The 17,512-nt window shown below is 26.9% G+C and overlaps 3 protein-coding genes across 6 annotated transcripts in view; 2 read left to right on the plus strand and 1 right to left on the minus strand.

Moving 5' to 3' along the window:
• The window catches only part of LOC145186566 (uncharacterized), a 337,374-nt gene that overhangs the window by 313,509 nt on the left and 6,353 nt on the right, over positions 1-17,512 (plus strand). The window lies entirely within an intron of this gene.
• LOC145185416 (NAD-dependent protein deacetylase sirtuin-1-like) lies at positions 979-6,676 on the plus strand. 4 transcript variants are annotated; one of them, XM_090077450.1, is made up of 11 exons: positions 979-1,228; positions 2,170-2,255; positions 3,845-4,000; positions 4,391-4,543; positions 4,655-4,802; positions 4,989-5,068; positions 5,226-5,283; positions 5,359-5,426; positions 5,589-5,649; positions 5,799-6,128; positions 6,235-6,676. In XM_090077450.1, the coding sequence occupies exons 1-11, from the start codon at positions 1,135-1,137 to the stop codon at positions 6,339-6,341; spliced, it is 1,341 nt and encodes a 446-aa protein (XP_089933576.1). In that variant the 5' UTR covers positions 979-1,134; the 3' UTR covers positions 6,342-6,676. The 4 variants fall into 4 exon arrangements, with proteins under 4 accessions (XP_089933576.1, XP_089933577.1, XP_089933578.1 ...); XM_090077451.1 differs by having other exon boundaries at positions 1,147-1,263; XM_090077452.1 differs by lacking the exon at positions 979-1,228 and adding an exon at positions 1,498-1,620.
• Positions 10,370-16,492, minus strand: LOC145191389 (V-type proton ATPase subunit E-like). The gene is made up of 9 exons (XM_090077454.1): positions 16,344-16,492; positions 16,063-16,128; positions 13,627-13,736; positions 13,462-13,528; positions 11,877-11,966; positions 11,491-11,559; positions 11,076-11,170; positions 10,653-10,740; positions 10,370-10,555 (listed from the first exon to the last, which is right to left on the minus strand). Exons 1-9 carry the CDS (start codon positions 16,374-16,376, stop codon positions 10,493-10,495), a joined length of 681 nt encoding a protein of 226 aa, XP_089933580.1. The 5' UTR covers positions 16,377-16,492; the 3' UTR covers positions 10,370-10,492.

The raw sequence follows: 17,512 nt of genomic DNA on the forward strand, positions 1-17,512 counted from the left end.
AAGTATAAATCTAATTCAATGTTGTTAATGGAATATCCACAAGATATGGTTATGAGAATGTTATGCGATCTTATGATCACAATCAACATAATTTCAAAAATTATATATATTATATACTATATTATTTTAGAAAATTCTTCTAATTTGAACAAAAAAATCAGATTGCAATTTTTTTTTAATATATTAGAAATATATAAAGTTGAAAGATTAAAAGTAATTTTAGACTTTTATTTAGATTAAAAGTTTCCATTTTTACTAAATAAAAATCTCTCATTTTTCAGATTTCTTTGAAAATAATATAAAAATTTTGAACTTCTTTTAACCATAAATTATAAAATATAAGTTTTATGAAAAAACTGTATTTACTTTTTAAATAAATAATGATTGTAGTTTAATATTATTAAAAAAAAGCCACTATATTTACAAAAAAGTTGCGAGGGGTTTATTGCCATTTTTTATTGTTTTGAGTCACTGTGCGCCGTGGTAATACAAAAATATGAACAGGAACAGTATAGCAGATAAAATGACTGAAGTGAGTATTTGAACATTATTCTCTTTAAACGAACTTTACCACTCATTAAGCAGTCCATCTTTCTCAGTGTTGTAGCGGACATTCAAGAGCGAACTTTTAAAGAAATTTATTCAAACCTTTTTTCAACATTTATTTCTAACGTGTTAATGTATGCAAGACCACAGTTCAAAAGTTTATCCGTCGAGGGACCCTTCTGTTCTTTTAGCTGGCAGCTGACTGTGCGAGTACAAAAAATGAATTTTCATTAAACAACCCAGTAGGCATTAAACGTCTTTAGACGTCCGGCGGACGTCTAATGACGTTTAATGCCTACTGGGAACGCTGTTAATTGAATTAAACCCCACACTTAACTATTCGTTACAGTTTTTTTTTTTTTAATTGAATGCTAAAATAAAGTTTAGCTAGACAATATTGTGCAACTTTATTTAAAAACTGAACAAATTGAAACCATATTCACGGATTTTGGTTCTTAAAAACGGTGTCTCTATAACTATTATCTTTCCGCAAACCATATAACTTTATTCTTAAAAGAAGAATATGTCAAGTTAGCAACAGATAAAGCTTGGATCTATTGAACAGAGCTATATGGTAACCGCCGCCTTATGGTCGCTTCGGTGACCTATAATAATTCAGATATTTCCAAAATGGCTGAATCTTCAGCAAATAATTCAACACAACACAACAAAATTGTCAAAGGTAATAACTAGAGACCGGATACAAATCAAATATGAGTAATGAAATTTTTTAAAGTCAGAATCAATAGATATGATTTATTTGGTATAAATACATTAATTCCAAAATTGTTAAAACTAAAGTAGCTGACCACTAAAATAACAACTGTTTTTATTAAAAAGATAATTAGATTATGAGTAAAGCTGAAACTATAAACTTTTCTCTATTTTATACATTTACCTTCAAAAACGTTTAAAGATTTTTAAACGTTTAAAAATTATTTCAAATAAAAAATTTATTCATGTTTAAATAATGAAAATAGTTAAGTATTTATGTAAAGTAATCAAAAACATTCAAAGTTACAAATTCTAATGTTGTGTTGGATATCTCGAGTCTTATAAAGAACATTTTTAAAGGTAGTTACTACTTACATATAATGGATGGTGTTTAAATTTCTTCTTATCATCACACCTATGCTGCCTAGAAGATACATAGTAATGCTGTGGTAAAAGATATAGGTTTATTATTACATAGTTTGTATAAGGAAGTATATTGGCATTTTTATTAGGGGAAGAGGGGACATGCAATAAAAAATCACATTTAAGTTTACATTAAATGATAATACCAAGGGTTTTATTTTTAGGTGGCATTACAATTACTCTTACTGTTAAAAATATTTAGCATTTTACAATTACTAGTTTACAGTATATATATATATATATATATATATATATATATATATATATATATATATATATATATATATATATATATATATATATATATATATATAAATATATAATTATTATTGTTATTATTATGATTATTATTATTATTATTATTATTACTTTATTATTATTATTATTATTATTATTATTATTATTATTATTATTATTATTATTATTATTATTATTACTATTATTATTAATATTATTGTTATTATTATAATTGTATACATTTTTTAGATCCTATGCAATGGATTCAAAATCAAATTGAAAATGAAACTGATCCCCGAATGGTTCTAAAACAGTTAAAGCCACAAATAAAGCTGGTAAAATTTGCGTCATGATTATTTAATTAAACCCAATTAAAAAAAAATTTAAGTAATAATTCATAATTTATTTTTATTGAATAACAAAAAACATTTTATATATTTTTATATAAGTTGTCAGGATAAAAACATTCTATTATATCTTATTGTACCTCACAATGTATTTTTGTTATTGATGGTATATAACAGGTATATTACACTTGTTAAATTTAACACAGAGTATTTCTAATTCAACCAACAAATAATAGATTATTTGTTGATTGAAATTTCCATTCAAACATTGAGTCAGTTAAAGCTTAGATTAGAATTTATTTCATATGATATTTTATTAGATTTTTTTTTTTTTTTTTTTTTCATGGTTGATGTTTTATAATCTAGATATAAAGTTAATTCATCGATTTTCATATCTAGACTATATAATATGTGTGAATTTTAGATAAAATAGAAATCAATCATTAGTTATCAGTGTCTTGTCAACTTCAGGACTGTTTAATGGAAGTAGGAGTGATACATTAGTATAGGAGACCTTAAAGTATGAATAGGTGAATTACCCACATCAGTATTTAAAGACTTCAAATAATTAATTTTTACTTGTAAGAGTTTAAGTTTATTTGTTTTTCCTCATACATTTAGGGTTTAATTTAGTTCTCTTAAGTCTTTGAGAAATTATCTTCATTTTAGGGATAAATATTATAAGAGTTGATTCACACAAACTCGGCAATCAAAAACTGTGAGAAAGTGACAAATTTGTATTAAATGTATGTCATTAAAAAATTAAAGTGTCATTAAAAAATTAAAGTGTGTTACATTGTGAACTCTGCTTCTGTAGATAAGTTTAAAATTAGCGATTAAAATGTATTTTAGGTACAATAGAAAGTATTAAACCTCTTCTGATGTATCTTAGTTGCATGTCATCATTAAAAAACAAACTGAAAAAGTGATTTTCCTATTGATTTGTACACTTTAAAAGAAATTTATTACACAATTTATAGTAAATTTAAATATATTTCATTATTTTCAAGTTTTTAAGTAAAGTAATCAGTCTTCAGTTAAATTTAGGGTAAACCAAGTAATTAAATGATGTCAATCTAACAGAGCTTTTTTTTTTCTATTTTGCTAAAAATATATGTTTATGTTTTTATGAAAAAAGTTAATAGTACTCTGGAGCATAACTATATACAAATCAATATAGGACTCTCCTAAGCTTCATTTTCACAAAGCGTTGTATCTTTTTTTCAAATGAAACATTGAGGTGTTTGATGAAAACATAAGTGCTATTGGGTGAGCTTTTTTCTTTAGTATTAAAATATATCAAAATAGAGGAAGTTAATTAAAGGTAACAAATTTATGGGATAATTCAAAACTTTCAGATTTTAATGATAATATCAACTGGTACAAATTGAAACTAAGGTGATGCTAGGAATTTTTTTAACATTAAATTTGGTGATAGAATTTATATATATATATATATATATATATATATATATATATATATATATATATATATATATATATATATATATATATATATATATATATATATATATATATATAAAATATTTTAATTTATAATTCAATTTTTTTTTCAGCCAGGAGATGTTGATGATTTGGCATTATGGAGAGTTATCTTTGAAATAATTAGTGAGCCATTGCCACGTGAGCGTCTTAGCAATGTTAATTCTCTTGATCATGTAAAGAAACTTATTCAGGAAAGCAAAAATATAATTATTTTGACTGGAGCTGGAGTGAGTTATGTCTATTATTTGTTTTTGTTGTAAATCTTTAAAATCTAAGTAAATGTTAATATCAGTTATTTGTATAACTTCAGTGATTGAAGATTTTTTTTTGTAATTTTTTAAATTTATATATACAAAGTATAATGAATGTTGATATTCAATTAGGTTGAGATATCTGTATATGTAATTTTTGTAAAATTTGTATAATTAAAAAACATTATCTAAAAAAGTTAAAAAGGTAATTTGAAACTTTCTTATTGTGCACAAATAGAAAATTATCTTTCTCTCCTGACACTTACAAGTAATGAGCTATATAATCATTTTCTTTTTATAATTCCTGCACTAACATTAGCTAGCTCTTTGAAGAAGAGTGTTTTTAATTTTAAGTTGTGATTTTAGGTATCTGTTTCCTGTGGTATACCAGATTTTCGTTCCAGAGATGGGATTTATGCCAGGCTTAGTAAAGACTATCCTGACCTACCAGATCCTCAAGCCATGTTTGATATTCATTATTTTAGAAATAATCCCTGGCCTTTTTTTAAGTTTGCAAAGGTTAAAGTTTTTTTTTGTTATAAAAGTTTTTGTTTTTTGGAATTTTTATGACACAAAAAAAGTACAAAACATTTGTTTTGCTCATAAAGATTTTTTGTGTTCTATAATTAGGAAATTTATCCAGGTCAGTTCACGCCCTCTCTATCTCATCGTTTTATTGCAAAACTTGACCAGCAAGGCAAGCTACTTCGTAACTATACCCAAAACATTGATACATTGGAGCAGGTGGCTGGTATAAAAAATGTCCTACAGTGCCATGGTAACCTTTGCTTATAAATACGTTAAGACTTTTTAAATTTCATTCTAAAGTATTTTTTTAGCACTAAATAATTATTTCAGCATAAAAATTTTTAACAAAATTTGCCACTACACATTAAAGGGGCCTATAGTTTTTTCTGTTTTTGTGCATTTCCATATGATACCTGTGACAGTTTATGCACTCTAGGGTCATGTGCTACAGCTACATGCATGAATTGCAAGTTTAAAGTTTCTGCTGAATATATTAAAGAAGATATTTTTCAGCAGGTATATTTTTCTAAGAGTTTTTTTTTTTTGTCAACACCAGGTAGAAGTTAGTAACATTAAGTAGAAGTTAATAGAATTTTGATGTCCAATATTGTTAACTTTGCATAATAAATTTTCTATTCTTTTTGGGTTGTTAAGAATGATAAGTTTTGTTTAGAAAATTCCTTATTGCAAACAATGTTCTGATGCTAACTCACTCAATATCATAAAACCAGGTAAGAAAATTCTTTATATATTTTTTTTCTTTTGTAAATTTCTTCTGATTGCAAATGGAATGATCTTTTCTGCAGATATTGTATTTTTCGGTGAAAGTTTATCTGATGCATTTTACACCCAAATCAACAAAGATAAAGAAAAGGTGAAATTTTATAAATATTTCATTATAAACGCCTAATTATATGTTGCTCTTAAATAAAATCTATTTTAGATCTCAAATAAAAATTATTTTCTGTTTAAACAAATCCAATATCAAATCTGTTTAAACAAATCCAGATTCTCTTCTGTATTTTTTAATTTGCAGGCTGACCTACTAATTGTAATTGGTTCCTCATTGAAAGTTCGCCCTGTTGCACTTATTCCCAGTAAGAGGCTGTATCAACATTGTAAAAAAATGTCACTTTTCCTGTTGTAAGAACTAACATTGAAAGTAAAAATGAAATGAACAACCCTTTTTCTTTTTGATTGTTTGTCAAAGAAAAACCTAAATTGAACAGTATTACTTTAACTATAGGTTTAATCAATCCAAACGTTCCGCAAATTCTAATAAATAGAGAACAATTGCAACACATGGAGTTCGATGTTGAAATGTATGGTAATTGCGACGATGTTATTTGCTACTTGTGCAGTGAACTCGGGAGCGAATGGGCAGACGTTGTCGGTACATACAAGTCTTCTTTTGTAAACATTTCTAAAATCAAAAAGTTCTCTAGTCATTTCTCAGAATTTAGCAATATATCCCCATGTTCATCAATTTTCGACAAATCAAAAGATGGCCATTTAAACAAAACAAACTTTCAAGATCAGCAATCTAATCTTTCTGATTTGTCTCATTTTAACGAAGGTAAATTTTTGTATTTTTTTGTTACTTTATTTTTGTAGATTATTACTTACCTTTTTAATGAACTGTTTACACTCAAAAGCTCCGCTTTGTTACTTCCCGTATTTAGGGGTTTATTTTGTATCTGTTCCACCGAATAAATTTGTTTTCCATGGTGCAGAACTTTACATGGGAATAGATTTTGAAAGTAGCGAGGAAGAATTTTTAGAGATCTGAATCTTAATTTCAACAGACCTTGTAAATATTCTATCAGAGTTCAGAGAACGAGAAATCCGTTACTAAGTATTGTGCAGAATCAAACTCAATTCCACAATACTACAAAATAATTAACTTGAAGTTGCTTTCAATTTTACTTTTTGCTACTTTTTTATGTTGACTTTTTAAAGCTCGTTGCATGTCTTTTTAAATGTGTGTACTTGTAAATAATGCGCGCGCGCACACACTTATTCATGCGTATATAGATATATGTGTACATAAATGCTTGTCAAGTCGTTCTAAAAACCGTTTTTTATATGATTTTATATTATCTGGTATTAAAGTGCAAAGATACAGTTAAGTCTTTTTTTTTTAATACAGTTGAGTTTTTAAATAACTCAAAGTTATTTGGGTCAAAACCGCTTTAAAACAAAACTCTTCTAATTCGTTATCATTTAAAAACGAAAGACTGATCCTCATAAAAACCGAACAGACTTAATGTTCTCTAAAACTTAACTGACTTTTTATTAAGTCATAAAAAATGTTATTTATTCTTATCATTTTGCATTTTTTCTTTAACATTTTTCGTGAGCATGATTGCTGCTCGATGCATGATTAATGCTCGACATTTTAAAAAATTTTATTTTCATGTGAATTTTGTAATAAAAAAACTAAATCCATTTTTATGAAAAAAACTGAAACTACTGAACTCCGAAATATAAGCAATTTTTTTACAACTACTGAATAAGTTTTTTTAACCACTGAATAGTATAATCAATAAACAATATCCTTTACTTTTTAGGATCGTGAAACATTTTTTAGGCAAAAATTTGATGAGTTTATTGATTTTTTCTTGTATAATCTCATTCCATGTAGCTTCAAATAACTTTATATAGCTCATTGCGGTTTTATAAGGGTCTTCTTTAGTTAAGAGCAAGTTCATCTGATGCCATAAATTTTCAATCTGTTTAAGATTAAGTGATTGAATTGGCTACTTCATTACTTCAGTTTAATTCGCTTCAAACTATTGCTAAACGAGTTTAAACATGTGTTTCGGGTTGTCTTGTTAAAGCATCCACAGTTGATTTCGTATGCTGATGATAATATTATCATCAGCATACAGAATCAACCTTTCCTTAAGAATATCATGGTAAACAAATCGATCCATTATATGATTCGTTCGATGGATAGGTCCAACTCCAATTAAACCAGAAAAACAACCTCAAACAATTTCGCCTTTCTCAGCACCATACTTGACCGTTCCTTTTATGTATTTAGGAATCAAATTTCTACTTTTTGTTCAACGCACCTTTAAATTGTCATGATTGCTTTACAATACTAGTTTTCAATTATTAATAGTCCAGTGTCAATGCGCATTTGAAAATTCAGCTTTTCGATTATTTAGAGAAATCAGAGGCTTTTCCGTTGCTCTGAAGCTTAAAAGTCTAAAAGTCTGTGAAATATATTTTCGGACGCTGAAAGTTTCAGTTTTTGAATAATTTTATTAGCGCTGTCGAAAGGTTTCTTTTTAAGGTGACAATTAACTTTTAGTGACCACGGAAAACATGTCAGTGAAATGACATGTTTTTCGTGGTTTTCCACCTTTATAGTCTATTTCTGATGGACAGCCTTCATTAAATCACTTGATTATTCGACATACAATTGATTTATAAATGGAGTAATTAGTCGCAATTTCTTTTTGTTTGATTCCTTTCTAATAATCTTTGATAATAGGTTCTCGAAAAGTTAAATTATACTTGTTTCATGCCATTACAAAAAACTTGTATTCAAAAATATTGATTATAAGAGAGATTTCCATAATATTACAAAGTTCTTACCAAAACAGCGTTAAAGCGTTATCTATCTCTGATAATACCATAAACCTATAAGAGATGGACCTGCAAACTATTGTTTTACATCAAAGAGGCCGCAGAAATCAGAGAGCCATGCGAGTTTCCGACAAACTCTAAATTTTAACCCATCAACAAAAAAATTTATTAAAATGGCTGCCCACAGTTTCAAAACAGAAACTCTGATCACGTGGTATTAAATATAGTTTAAACTGTTATAGCATTTGTTTAATGAGACTGTTCAGGATAAAGTAGCTACTTCACGCGTTGACAAATTACGCCAAAAAAAAAGGAAATTAGTTATCGGTACAAACAAATTTTCATCATTTTTTCAAGATGAACATTTGTAAATTTGGGAACTTTTTTCGTATAAACAAAGTCTGTCAATGATAAAATAGACCTGTAAGGTTAATTTTAAAATGACTAAAAAAAGTACTGCGCAATATAAAAAAAGCTTAAATATAATTTTTTGTCAAGATCTGGTGTCATTTAATTTCTTGGTCCTTCATTCACCAGCCTTAATTTTGTGTACCTTTTAAGTATTTTTTCCGATATGTTGCCATTTGTTGCCTCGACTACTCTATAAGCTCCATAATATATATTCCACTATGCATTATTTTTTTTATAGGTGTATTTTCTAATGGGCTTTTTTATAATTCATTTGATAATGCAAAACCTTTTAAAAAGTTGTTAAAATTTACAATTATCTTGCAAAATGCGCCCAGATATTTCATGTTTTCGTTTTTCATATTTCATATAATATTTCATCTGTCATAAAAAGCACTTAATAACCCATTTGTTTTTGTAAAATAAAAATTAGTTTATATATAGCTGGTAAATCATGTTATGTATTAAATACTTAGTTATTCTTGCAGTTTGCCATAAATTGGCTTTGCTAAATTCTTTAAAACTGTGACAATTTATTTTATTCTTTGTTTTTACATTCATTTTATGTATAAGTTATTTATCTTTAAATATATATTTCTGTTGTTAAACATAAAAATAGAAAATTCTATAATATTCATAAACTAGAAGTCTACAGCAATATAGTAGATGGAGTAGTTCCCTGGACATGAAAGCAATATGCTCTAGGTAGCTACAAAACTAGTTGATAGTTTGTATTATTTATTATATCTCCAGTTATACATGTACTAAAGTAGTTAAGTAAATAATCTCATTTTCTATATTATCATCAGCGTTATTTCTTAAAATATTAAGAATGTCTAGCTATACAAAATTAAGCTCAAAACCTGATTCTATTGCTGTTATCTTAAATAACTAAAAGGAAGTTGATGTGACTGGTTAGAAGAGACCAAAAATTTTCGACGAATCCGACTTTAATTTAATTTTTATTGTTTAAAACAAAAAATTTGTAACAATGCACAACGAACATGGTTCGCAAAAAAAACAATTGGTTGCACGTCCATCTCTTATAGGTCCATGATAATACTACACCGACCGCAAAAATTTCAGTAAATTCTTTTTTTTCAATTATAATAGGGTAGTTTACAAAGTTGCTAATGTTTGGAAGACCACATTTTGACATAAAATTACAATTGAAGTTAAAAAAATAAAAACTTTTTTTTGGTTGAAAATGATTTGGGAAGACAGTATACAATTTACATCTTTAAAGACCTCTAAAATCTCAAACCTTAATACTTTTAAAAATTCCTTTAGAAATTTTTCTAATCCATTTCAACATACTTTGATTTTATTTTGATTTTTGAGCATAAAAACTTTTCCTTTCTTTTATGCGTTTTCACAATATCATCTTTTAGAAAGACAAACCTAATACAAAGTGCAACTGGAGGTTAGCGAATACTAACATGTTTATCTTTTAGCAATGTTTCTTAAGGGTGATTCGATTTCTAAAATGTAAGAATGTAAAGTGATTTCATTAATTCAAAAGTACCTGATGCAATAAAATTCAAGTTAGGGTTTCCCTATTGCTGCACTGTTGTATATTCCTTCCTGTGGGAGAAACGAAGCTCGTCTACATATTGACTACAAAGGATAATACCGAAAGCTTAATAATAATAAAAAAAAAGGTTTTTAGTACTAATTATCAAGCTGTTTTTTTTTACAATTGCATTTCCTGTTATCGTTTCTAACATCGATTGCATTTCCTTTTATCATTTCTAACATGCATTTAAAACCTGCGTTGTTTGTTGCTTATTTCAACGAGAGGACAAAGTCTAGTTTGATGTTTGAACTTTTCTCTGATTTACGAATTTACATAGCTTATGAAAAATTCTTCAAAACTGATTTTCATCTCATAAATTAGTGCCAAAAATTTAGAAACTAAACTCGAATTTTAAAACACTATTCAAAGAACTTTCGCGTAGTACTGGCACCAAACAGAGATTCACGAATTTCCGGAAGCATCTAAACATAAGAATGCTTTGCATTAATCACAGTTCAAAGTAAAAAACCAAACGAATGAATTGCAACTTTACATGTTACTTCATGCAACTTAACGTACTTGTTTGCTTAAAAGCTCTAGGCGACTCTCCAAAGTATTAGTGACCTTGATACGACCTTCTTTGGCGACTAGTTCAAGACCACCAGCACTAAATAGTGAAGAGCTTTTTTGTTATGTGTAATAAATACTCAAACATTATCATGTAAAAGTTATGGAAGTAGAGCTTCAAGTTAAGAATAAAAATATTTGGATTAATAATTCTATTTTATATTGAAAAACTACTTGGTTATTGTATATCTGGTAAATGGAATCAGTCATCATCTGTAACAAGTTGCGGTCTGCTTAATTGTAAAAAATTATATTTCAAAAAAGCATAGAAAGATTTTATTCATGAAATGGATCAAAATATATTTTTTGCCTAAAAAGAATGACTGCATGCGGTAGGTGATATAAAGCTAGAGAAAAAATGGCATCTTAGCTCACCATTCTGGACTCAAAAAATTGTGTGTATCAATTGATAATTCACAACTCTTCTTCGTCTTTTCATAATACTCTTTCAAACTCTCTTCTTGAGCAAGCTAATTGAAAATAAACAGTAACTCCATGATAACTTTAAATAATTTTATAATTTAACAACATTAATTCCTTTTTAAATCACCTCAATATGCAAAAGTTAGATCTCTCATTTAGTTTTTTTGGAACTCCAGATTTTCAGCTATTTCATATTTAAAAATCTTAATCATTACAAACCATTAAGCAAAAAAACAAAAAAAACAAAAAACAAACAAACAAACAAACAAACAAAAAAAAAACGCTATAAAAACTCATTTCTTTTAATGTTATCACTGCCTTGTTTTTATATGCAATTTATTTTTCTTATATTCTAAAGTTAACAAACCTTTAGAAGTTCCACGTCAGCTTCTCGACATCTGATTTGAGCAACAGGTTCCAGAAGTTGAAACAAAGACTAATCAAAATAAAAAATGTTCTGCAACAAACTTTGTGATAAACTAACAGCAAAAACATATCTAAAGTTCATTCATAAAACCATTTTTTGTTTTTTGTTTTACAAACTGAAAATAGACTGGTTTTTCAGCTTGCTGAAATGCATATACTTCAGCTATATATCATATAATGAGTATTTAACAAAAATATGGTTTAGTAGTTAATACAATAATTAAAAAAATGTTTTTGGACACTTATTATAAAAAAAATTTTGCGTGTAGATACTTTAACTAGTTTATTAAACAATCGTTTATTAATCATTAAAAAATGTGAACCTACTTGAGTTAATAGACCTGTAAGAACTTTTATGTAGTGATTTTTATCTTTTGTCACTTGACCTAATCGGCTACGAGCTTCTTCAAGGATTGACTAAAATTTTAAAAAGTCACATTAAATTTGAGCAAAACTATTTAAATAACTGAGAAATTATTAAAATAATTAATAAATTGTGCTGTTAATAAATAATTAAAATAAAGACAATAGCTAAGAGTATTCTTTAGTTTGTAATATATATCAGGCTGCAGAACCAAAAGAAAGTTTTTATAGTAAAAATTTTATAAAAAATTATTACTTATATGAAAGTTTTTTTACTATAATTCCTCAAGATATTCAAATATATAAACCCAATCACTTTTCTATAAAAATCTTATTTTTTCCACACATACAGCGGTTTTAAAAAAACAATGCGTAAGGATTCTTTTTTTTGTTTCCAAAGCAACATAAAAAAGTAATAAAGCATGATAGAAAATCTTTTGGGTGCAACAGTTCTCTACAACTTATTTCACTTTAGAGTTAAAAAACCTTTGATCAAATTTTAAGATGAAAAAGACAAGTTACATAAAAGAGTTGAAAAGTAGTACATAAAACAAATAAGTGGCAAAAAAAATATAACACAAAGGTATTTGTTCTTATATACAAGGTATGGAGGATGACTCCAGTCTTTGCAATAAAGAAATAGCAAGGAGATTATAGATTTCTAAAAATCACACTAGATTATTCTAAAACCTCATAACAAGGTAAGTGATAGTTAAAACCACCCTAGATCTGGAAAGCCTAAAAAATGACAGAATGCTAGAAGTATATGTAGCTTATAAGATATCAAGCAAGAGTCAATTCAAGGGGAAGTTTTATGAACTTATGAGAAGCTTTAATAAAATATATTTCTTCAAATAAGAAACATTTAACCTAGGAGGAAAGAGTGTTTGCAGCTGTTAGAAAACTGATGGTGACTCTAAATGACATGATCAAAAGATTAAATTGGTGTAAGGAGAATTTTAAGTAATGAAAATAACTTTGAAATAACAAACAGGAGAAGCAAGGTTCAAGTGAAAAGACTTAAATCTGAAAAGTATAGAAAAAATTGTCTTACCAAGGTTGCAGGGTGGTGGTGGTAGTATTGATTTTAAAAGTTGCTTTAATTTTAATGGAGTAGGTTTGTGCAATATGTATACAGATTGTATATACCACTACTACTTAAGGGTGCTTCAAGCTATATGATTGCACTTGAAACAATAATATTTCTGTTTTTTGTCGTTGTGCTTTATTCTCTTATTTAGTTCTACAAGAACTTGTAATATAATTATGATTTAGTATGATACTTTGATGCAGGGCTGATCTAAGAACAATTGTTTTTCAAATAAAATAAAAAGTCAATTTCTTAATTGGCTGTCCATTTATGGTAAATTGAACAAACTATTAGCAAAAAATCTGATTACTAATACATATATAAATGGATTTCTTCAGTAAACAATTCTATTTTCTAAAAAAGAATTAAAAATAAATGAATACAGAAAATTTACTCTCCATATACTAAGGCACTGATTTAAAAACCTTTACATATTAAAAGCAGAACACAAAAATTAACCTGAATTTTTTCATTCTGAGTTTCCAACAAGCGCAGGCGAGCTGCATTAAGAAAGTTTGAACGATCACTAAACAAGATAAAGGTGCATGAAAAGAAGTTTTACAACAAATAAAGTAAAAATTATACAACTTGTTAACAAGAAAACTTGTTTAAAACAAATCTTACATTTTTCTTTGCAAATCTATTTGCTTTTCTTTCTTCTCATAGAGAGCCATAATCTTGAGTCTTTCTTGTTGAACAAGCCGTCCTTTTTCAATGTTAAATTCTTCTTCAGCCTAATTATCAAAAATAATAACATAATTTACAAAACGTTTTACTTTTAAATCCTACTATAATTTTTCACCCAAGCATATTTTACAAGGGTAGAGAAAGTAAAAATCTGTACTGAAGTATAAAAGTATATGCATTTTTTACTTTATATACATAAATTATTTTGTATTTGAGCACATTTTATTTTAACCATTACAAATAAACTTATTTGCATTTTTTATAACAAAAATTTCACTCCTTGTTGAAAAAATAATATCTTAAAAATAATGATAAAATATTTTGAACACCATGACAACCAAAAGACTCAAAAATCCATTAATTTTGTAAATGCAAGCAAAACTTGTTAGCCACTAAAACTAATTTTGTTATTCTTTTCTTTCAGAAATGTTGCATACTACACTTTAAAAGAATAGAAATTAAAAAAAAAAATCCATTAAATAAAATAAAACTCTTTTGCCAATTCAATCTGTTAAATAATATACACTGAAAACAATAAGATTTCTACAATAGAATAGAAAACGAAGACACAATTATGTGATATGAAATCAGCCAAACTAACCCCCCCCCCCCAAAAAAAAAAAAAATTTCTTATACAAAAATGAATTATTATTATAATACAATTTGTTGCAATAAAAAGGAATTGAATGCACATACTTTATTAATCTATTCATACTTTAGAATGGCCTAAATCAAGAGTACCACTGCCACTGCTACTTATATTTCTCTAAACTTTGAACAGAAAAAAGTAGTTTATCTCCTTTTGAAACAGTTTTTGAAATTTTCTACAAGAAAACACTTTATATTACACTGAATTTGGAGAATTGCATGAACTGATTTCAAAGAGATTTAGTTCTTTTCCTCTGTCCATAGGGCATTTATGAGTGAAAATAATCGCTCAACATTTCCATCATGCCCAAAAATGGAGAAATAAAATTTCACACTCTTAAGTACTTCTGAATATTGTTCTTCAGACAAGAAAGATTTTAATTTGAAAATTTGGTCAAAAAGAAGTGTCTCATTCAATTTAAAACTTTGGTGTTTTTGCATGCATGTTAATGAGAGTTCAACTTCTTCCCAGACAGGCACTTTCTTTAGCAATAACCAATCAAAATGTTGGAGTTCTTTTAGTGGTTTACTCAAATTTTATTAGGTAGCCTACAATTGACTGGCAAAAAAAATTAACCTCTTCTTTAAACGTTGATTGTACATACTGAGTCAGATCAATCATGAGCTCTTTAACTTTAGAAGTAAGGAAAGTACTTTTTTTTCTTCTAAAATGTGTACTAAACTTTCAAGTTCAAACCCGATAGCTGGTATCAGATGTCAACATATGATATTTCCAACATTTTCAGTAAATGGAAATATCACATTCTTTACTATATCTTCAGTTTTAATTGTGGCACTTGAAAGATGCTTAGCAATTTTGGAGTTGTTAAAAATCTATGGTATGAATTTGGCAGTGAATGAAGACAAATTGTATGAATGATAATGTTTCACAGAGTGAAATGAAGAAGTTACTCCTGCTGCAGCTTTATTGCTTCCAGATTGATTAAAATAAATGCTGGTTAGCAGCTTTGAAGAATTTGCTGAACCCACTGCCCTCTTATGCTTTTTGAGTTGACATGGTCAATGATGTTTCTTTTGCCTCTATTACAGATAGAAAGATAAAAAGTATAAGAGAAATACAAAGTATTATTTTATAATTTTTTCTTTTCAAGAACAAACATTTGAGACAGAATGAAGGGGCAACACATGGCCACCAAACTGAACTCAGGTTAGAATATCTCTTACTTCTTAGCTGCATAATTTGCAGAAAGTTTTACATTCTTCCCAGCCATTTTTAATGTTTGGAAGATGTCCCATAAATTTATTTGTTTATCTTTTTGCAACATTATGCAAAGATAAAATGGGTACAAAAGATACACTAACTTAACTAATGGAAACCTCAAAAAAAGATGAAATATTCACAAGCTTGATAATCTATAGGTTATTACTTCAAAGACATCTGTAGTGATAACTCAATGTGTTGGCACAGCAGAAATTTATAAATTGCAGTAAAAGACATTTTTTAAATTCCTGACTAAATTTGTCCTACAAATTTGCGGACATTAGGTTTTTCAGCCCAGACAGATACATATATCTTAAAATCACAGACTGTTCATGAAATCACAGACATAAGATAACCCTCATTATTAGGGCCTTTATATCAGAGTTTTAGTTATAAATGTTTTTAATAATAAAAAAATCTAAAAACAATTGACCTGGAATGTATATACTTTGTAAATGTACAATAAAATGAAAATAAGTTGCAGATTGCTAAAGTTGTCATACCTTAGCATCAATTTCCTCTGCCTTTTCTTTTGCCTCTTGATGGATAAAGGCCATCATGTGATCAATCTATAAACCAAACAGAAAAAAATCATAAATGCTATATACTTCAATATAAATACATAATTTCATTTTTAGATTAAATAAAAACAAAAGCACTTCTATAATATGTAGTTAAATTTATTAGGATTTAATGATAAAAAAAAACAAACATCTATAGACTTTTTCTAGAAAATATTAAAAATCTTTTCAAGAAAATGAAGAATATGAAATGGAAAACTTACTTGTTTCTTAACTTCTTCATCATTTAAACCCATGATGCTATCTTTCAAAAATACTTTTGATAAGGTGTAAAGTAATTACTAATAAATAAAACATTTGTATTAATCATTTGCTTATTATTAATCATAAGAAGTTGTTTTTCTTGTAATGATTACTAAATTTGGTTAACAAAAAACTAACTAGTGCTATTTTAGTTCATTTTAACATATCTAGTAGGAAGCAGCCTAATTTATTCTCCTTACATAAATAGATATTAACTATCAAATTATGTAATATACCAACTATTCAAATATGTATGTATGTATGTATGTATGTATGTATGTATGTATGTATGTATGTATGTATGTATGTATGTATGTATGTATGTATGTATGTATGTGTATATATGATCATATGTGTATATATGATCTACTTTTATTTACATACATACATACATACATACATACATACATACATACATACATACATACATACATACATACATACATACATACATACATACATACATACATACATACATACATACATACATAGATACATACATAGATACATACATAGATACATAGATACATAGATACATAGATACATACATAGATACATACATAGATACATACATATATATATATATATATATATATATATATATATATATATATATATATATATATATATATATATATATATATATATATATATATATATATATATATACATATATATATATATATATATATATATATATATATATATATATATATATATATATATATATATATATATATATATAAAATAAGATAGAAACATTAATAAACTATGCATCATCGCACTTTAATGCTGAAATTTCTATACTTTTCGATCTTAAGATAATACCAGTTTATACCGTCTTGTAATGGCCCCTCCTATGATTAAAAACAAGAAAAACGGTTGTGCTTATTCAGCAAATAAATAGGGGAGAAAGAGGGGGGAGAGGGTAGCAAGTATTCTAGTTTAACAAGAAATTTTTATATCTCAGAATAATTAAATAACAGGAAGAAAAAATATCTATTTTCTTTATTTAACGTGAAATGAATGATTCTATCATTTTGCGAATCTATTTTGTTGCTATGTTCTTTCAAATACTGTTTCTTGTGTTAATTAGGTCGACAAAAAATACATAATCGGACAGTTAATA

This window comes from Hydra viridissima, unplaced genomic scaffold, assembly GCF_058129835.1.
Source record: "Hydra viridissima isolate aposymbiotic clone 2 unplaced genomic scaffold, HvirCarnegie_v1 scaffold_2, whole genome shotgun sequence".
Taxonomy (NCBI): Eukaryota; Metazoa; Cnidaria; class Hydrozoa; order Anthoathecata; family Hydridae; genus Hydra; species Hydra viridissima.

What these genes read in the sequence shown, in the direction of transcription:
- LOC145185416 (XM_090077450.1), top strand. Translation starts at nt 1,135, where the DNA reads ATGGTCGCTTCGGTGACCTATAATAATTCAGATATTTCCAAAATGGCT. An exon ending in CTTTTTTTAAGTTTGCAAAG is followed by an intron (nt 4,544 to 4,654) that starts GTTAAAGTTTTT and finishes TTCTATAATTAG; the next exon opens with GAAATTTATCCAGGTCAGTT. An exon ending in TTTGTCTCATTTTAACGAAG is followed by an intron (nt 6,129 to 6,234) that starts GTAAATTTTTGT and finishes TCCCGTATTTAG; the next exon opens with GGGTTTATTTTGTATCTGTT.
- LOC145191389 (XM_090077454.1), bottom strand. Translation starts at nt 16,376, where the DNA reads ATGGGTTTAAATGATGAAGAAGTTAAGAAACAA. An exon ending in CAGAGGAAATTGATGCTAAG is followed by an intron (nt 13,737 to 16,062) that starts GTATGACAACTT and finishes TTTGATAATTAG; the next exon opens with GCTGAAGAAGAATTTAACAT. An exon ending in CTCAGAATGAAAAAATTCAG is followed by an intron (nt 11,967 to 13,461) that starts GTTAATTTTTGT and finishes TTAAAATTTTAG; the next exon opens with TCAATCCTTGAAGAAGCTCG.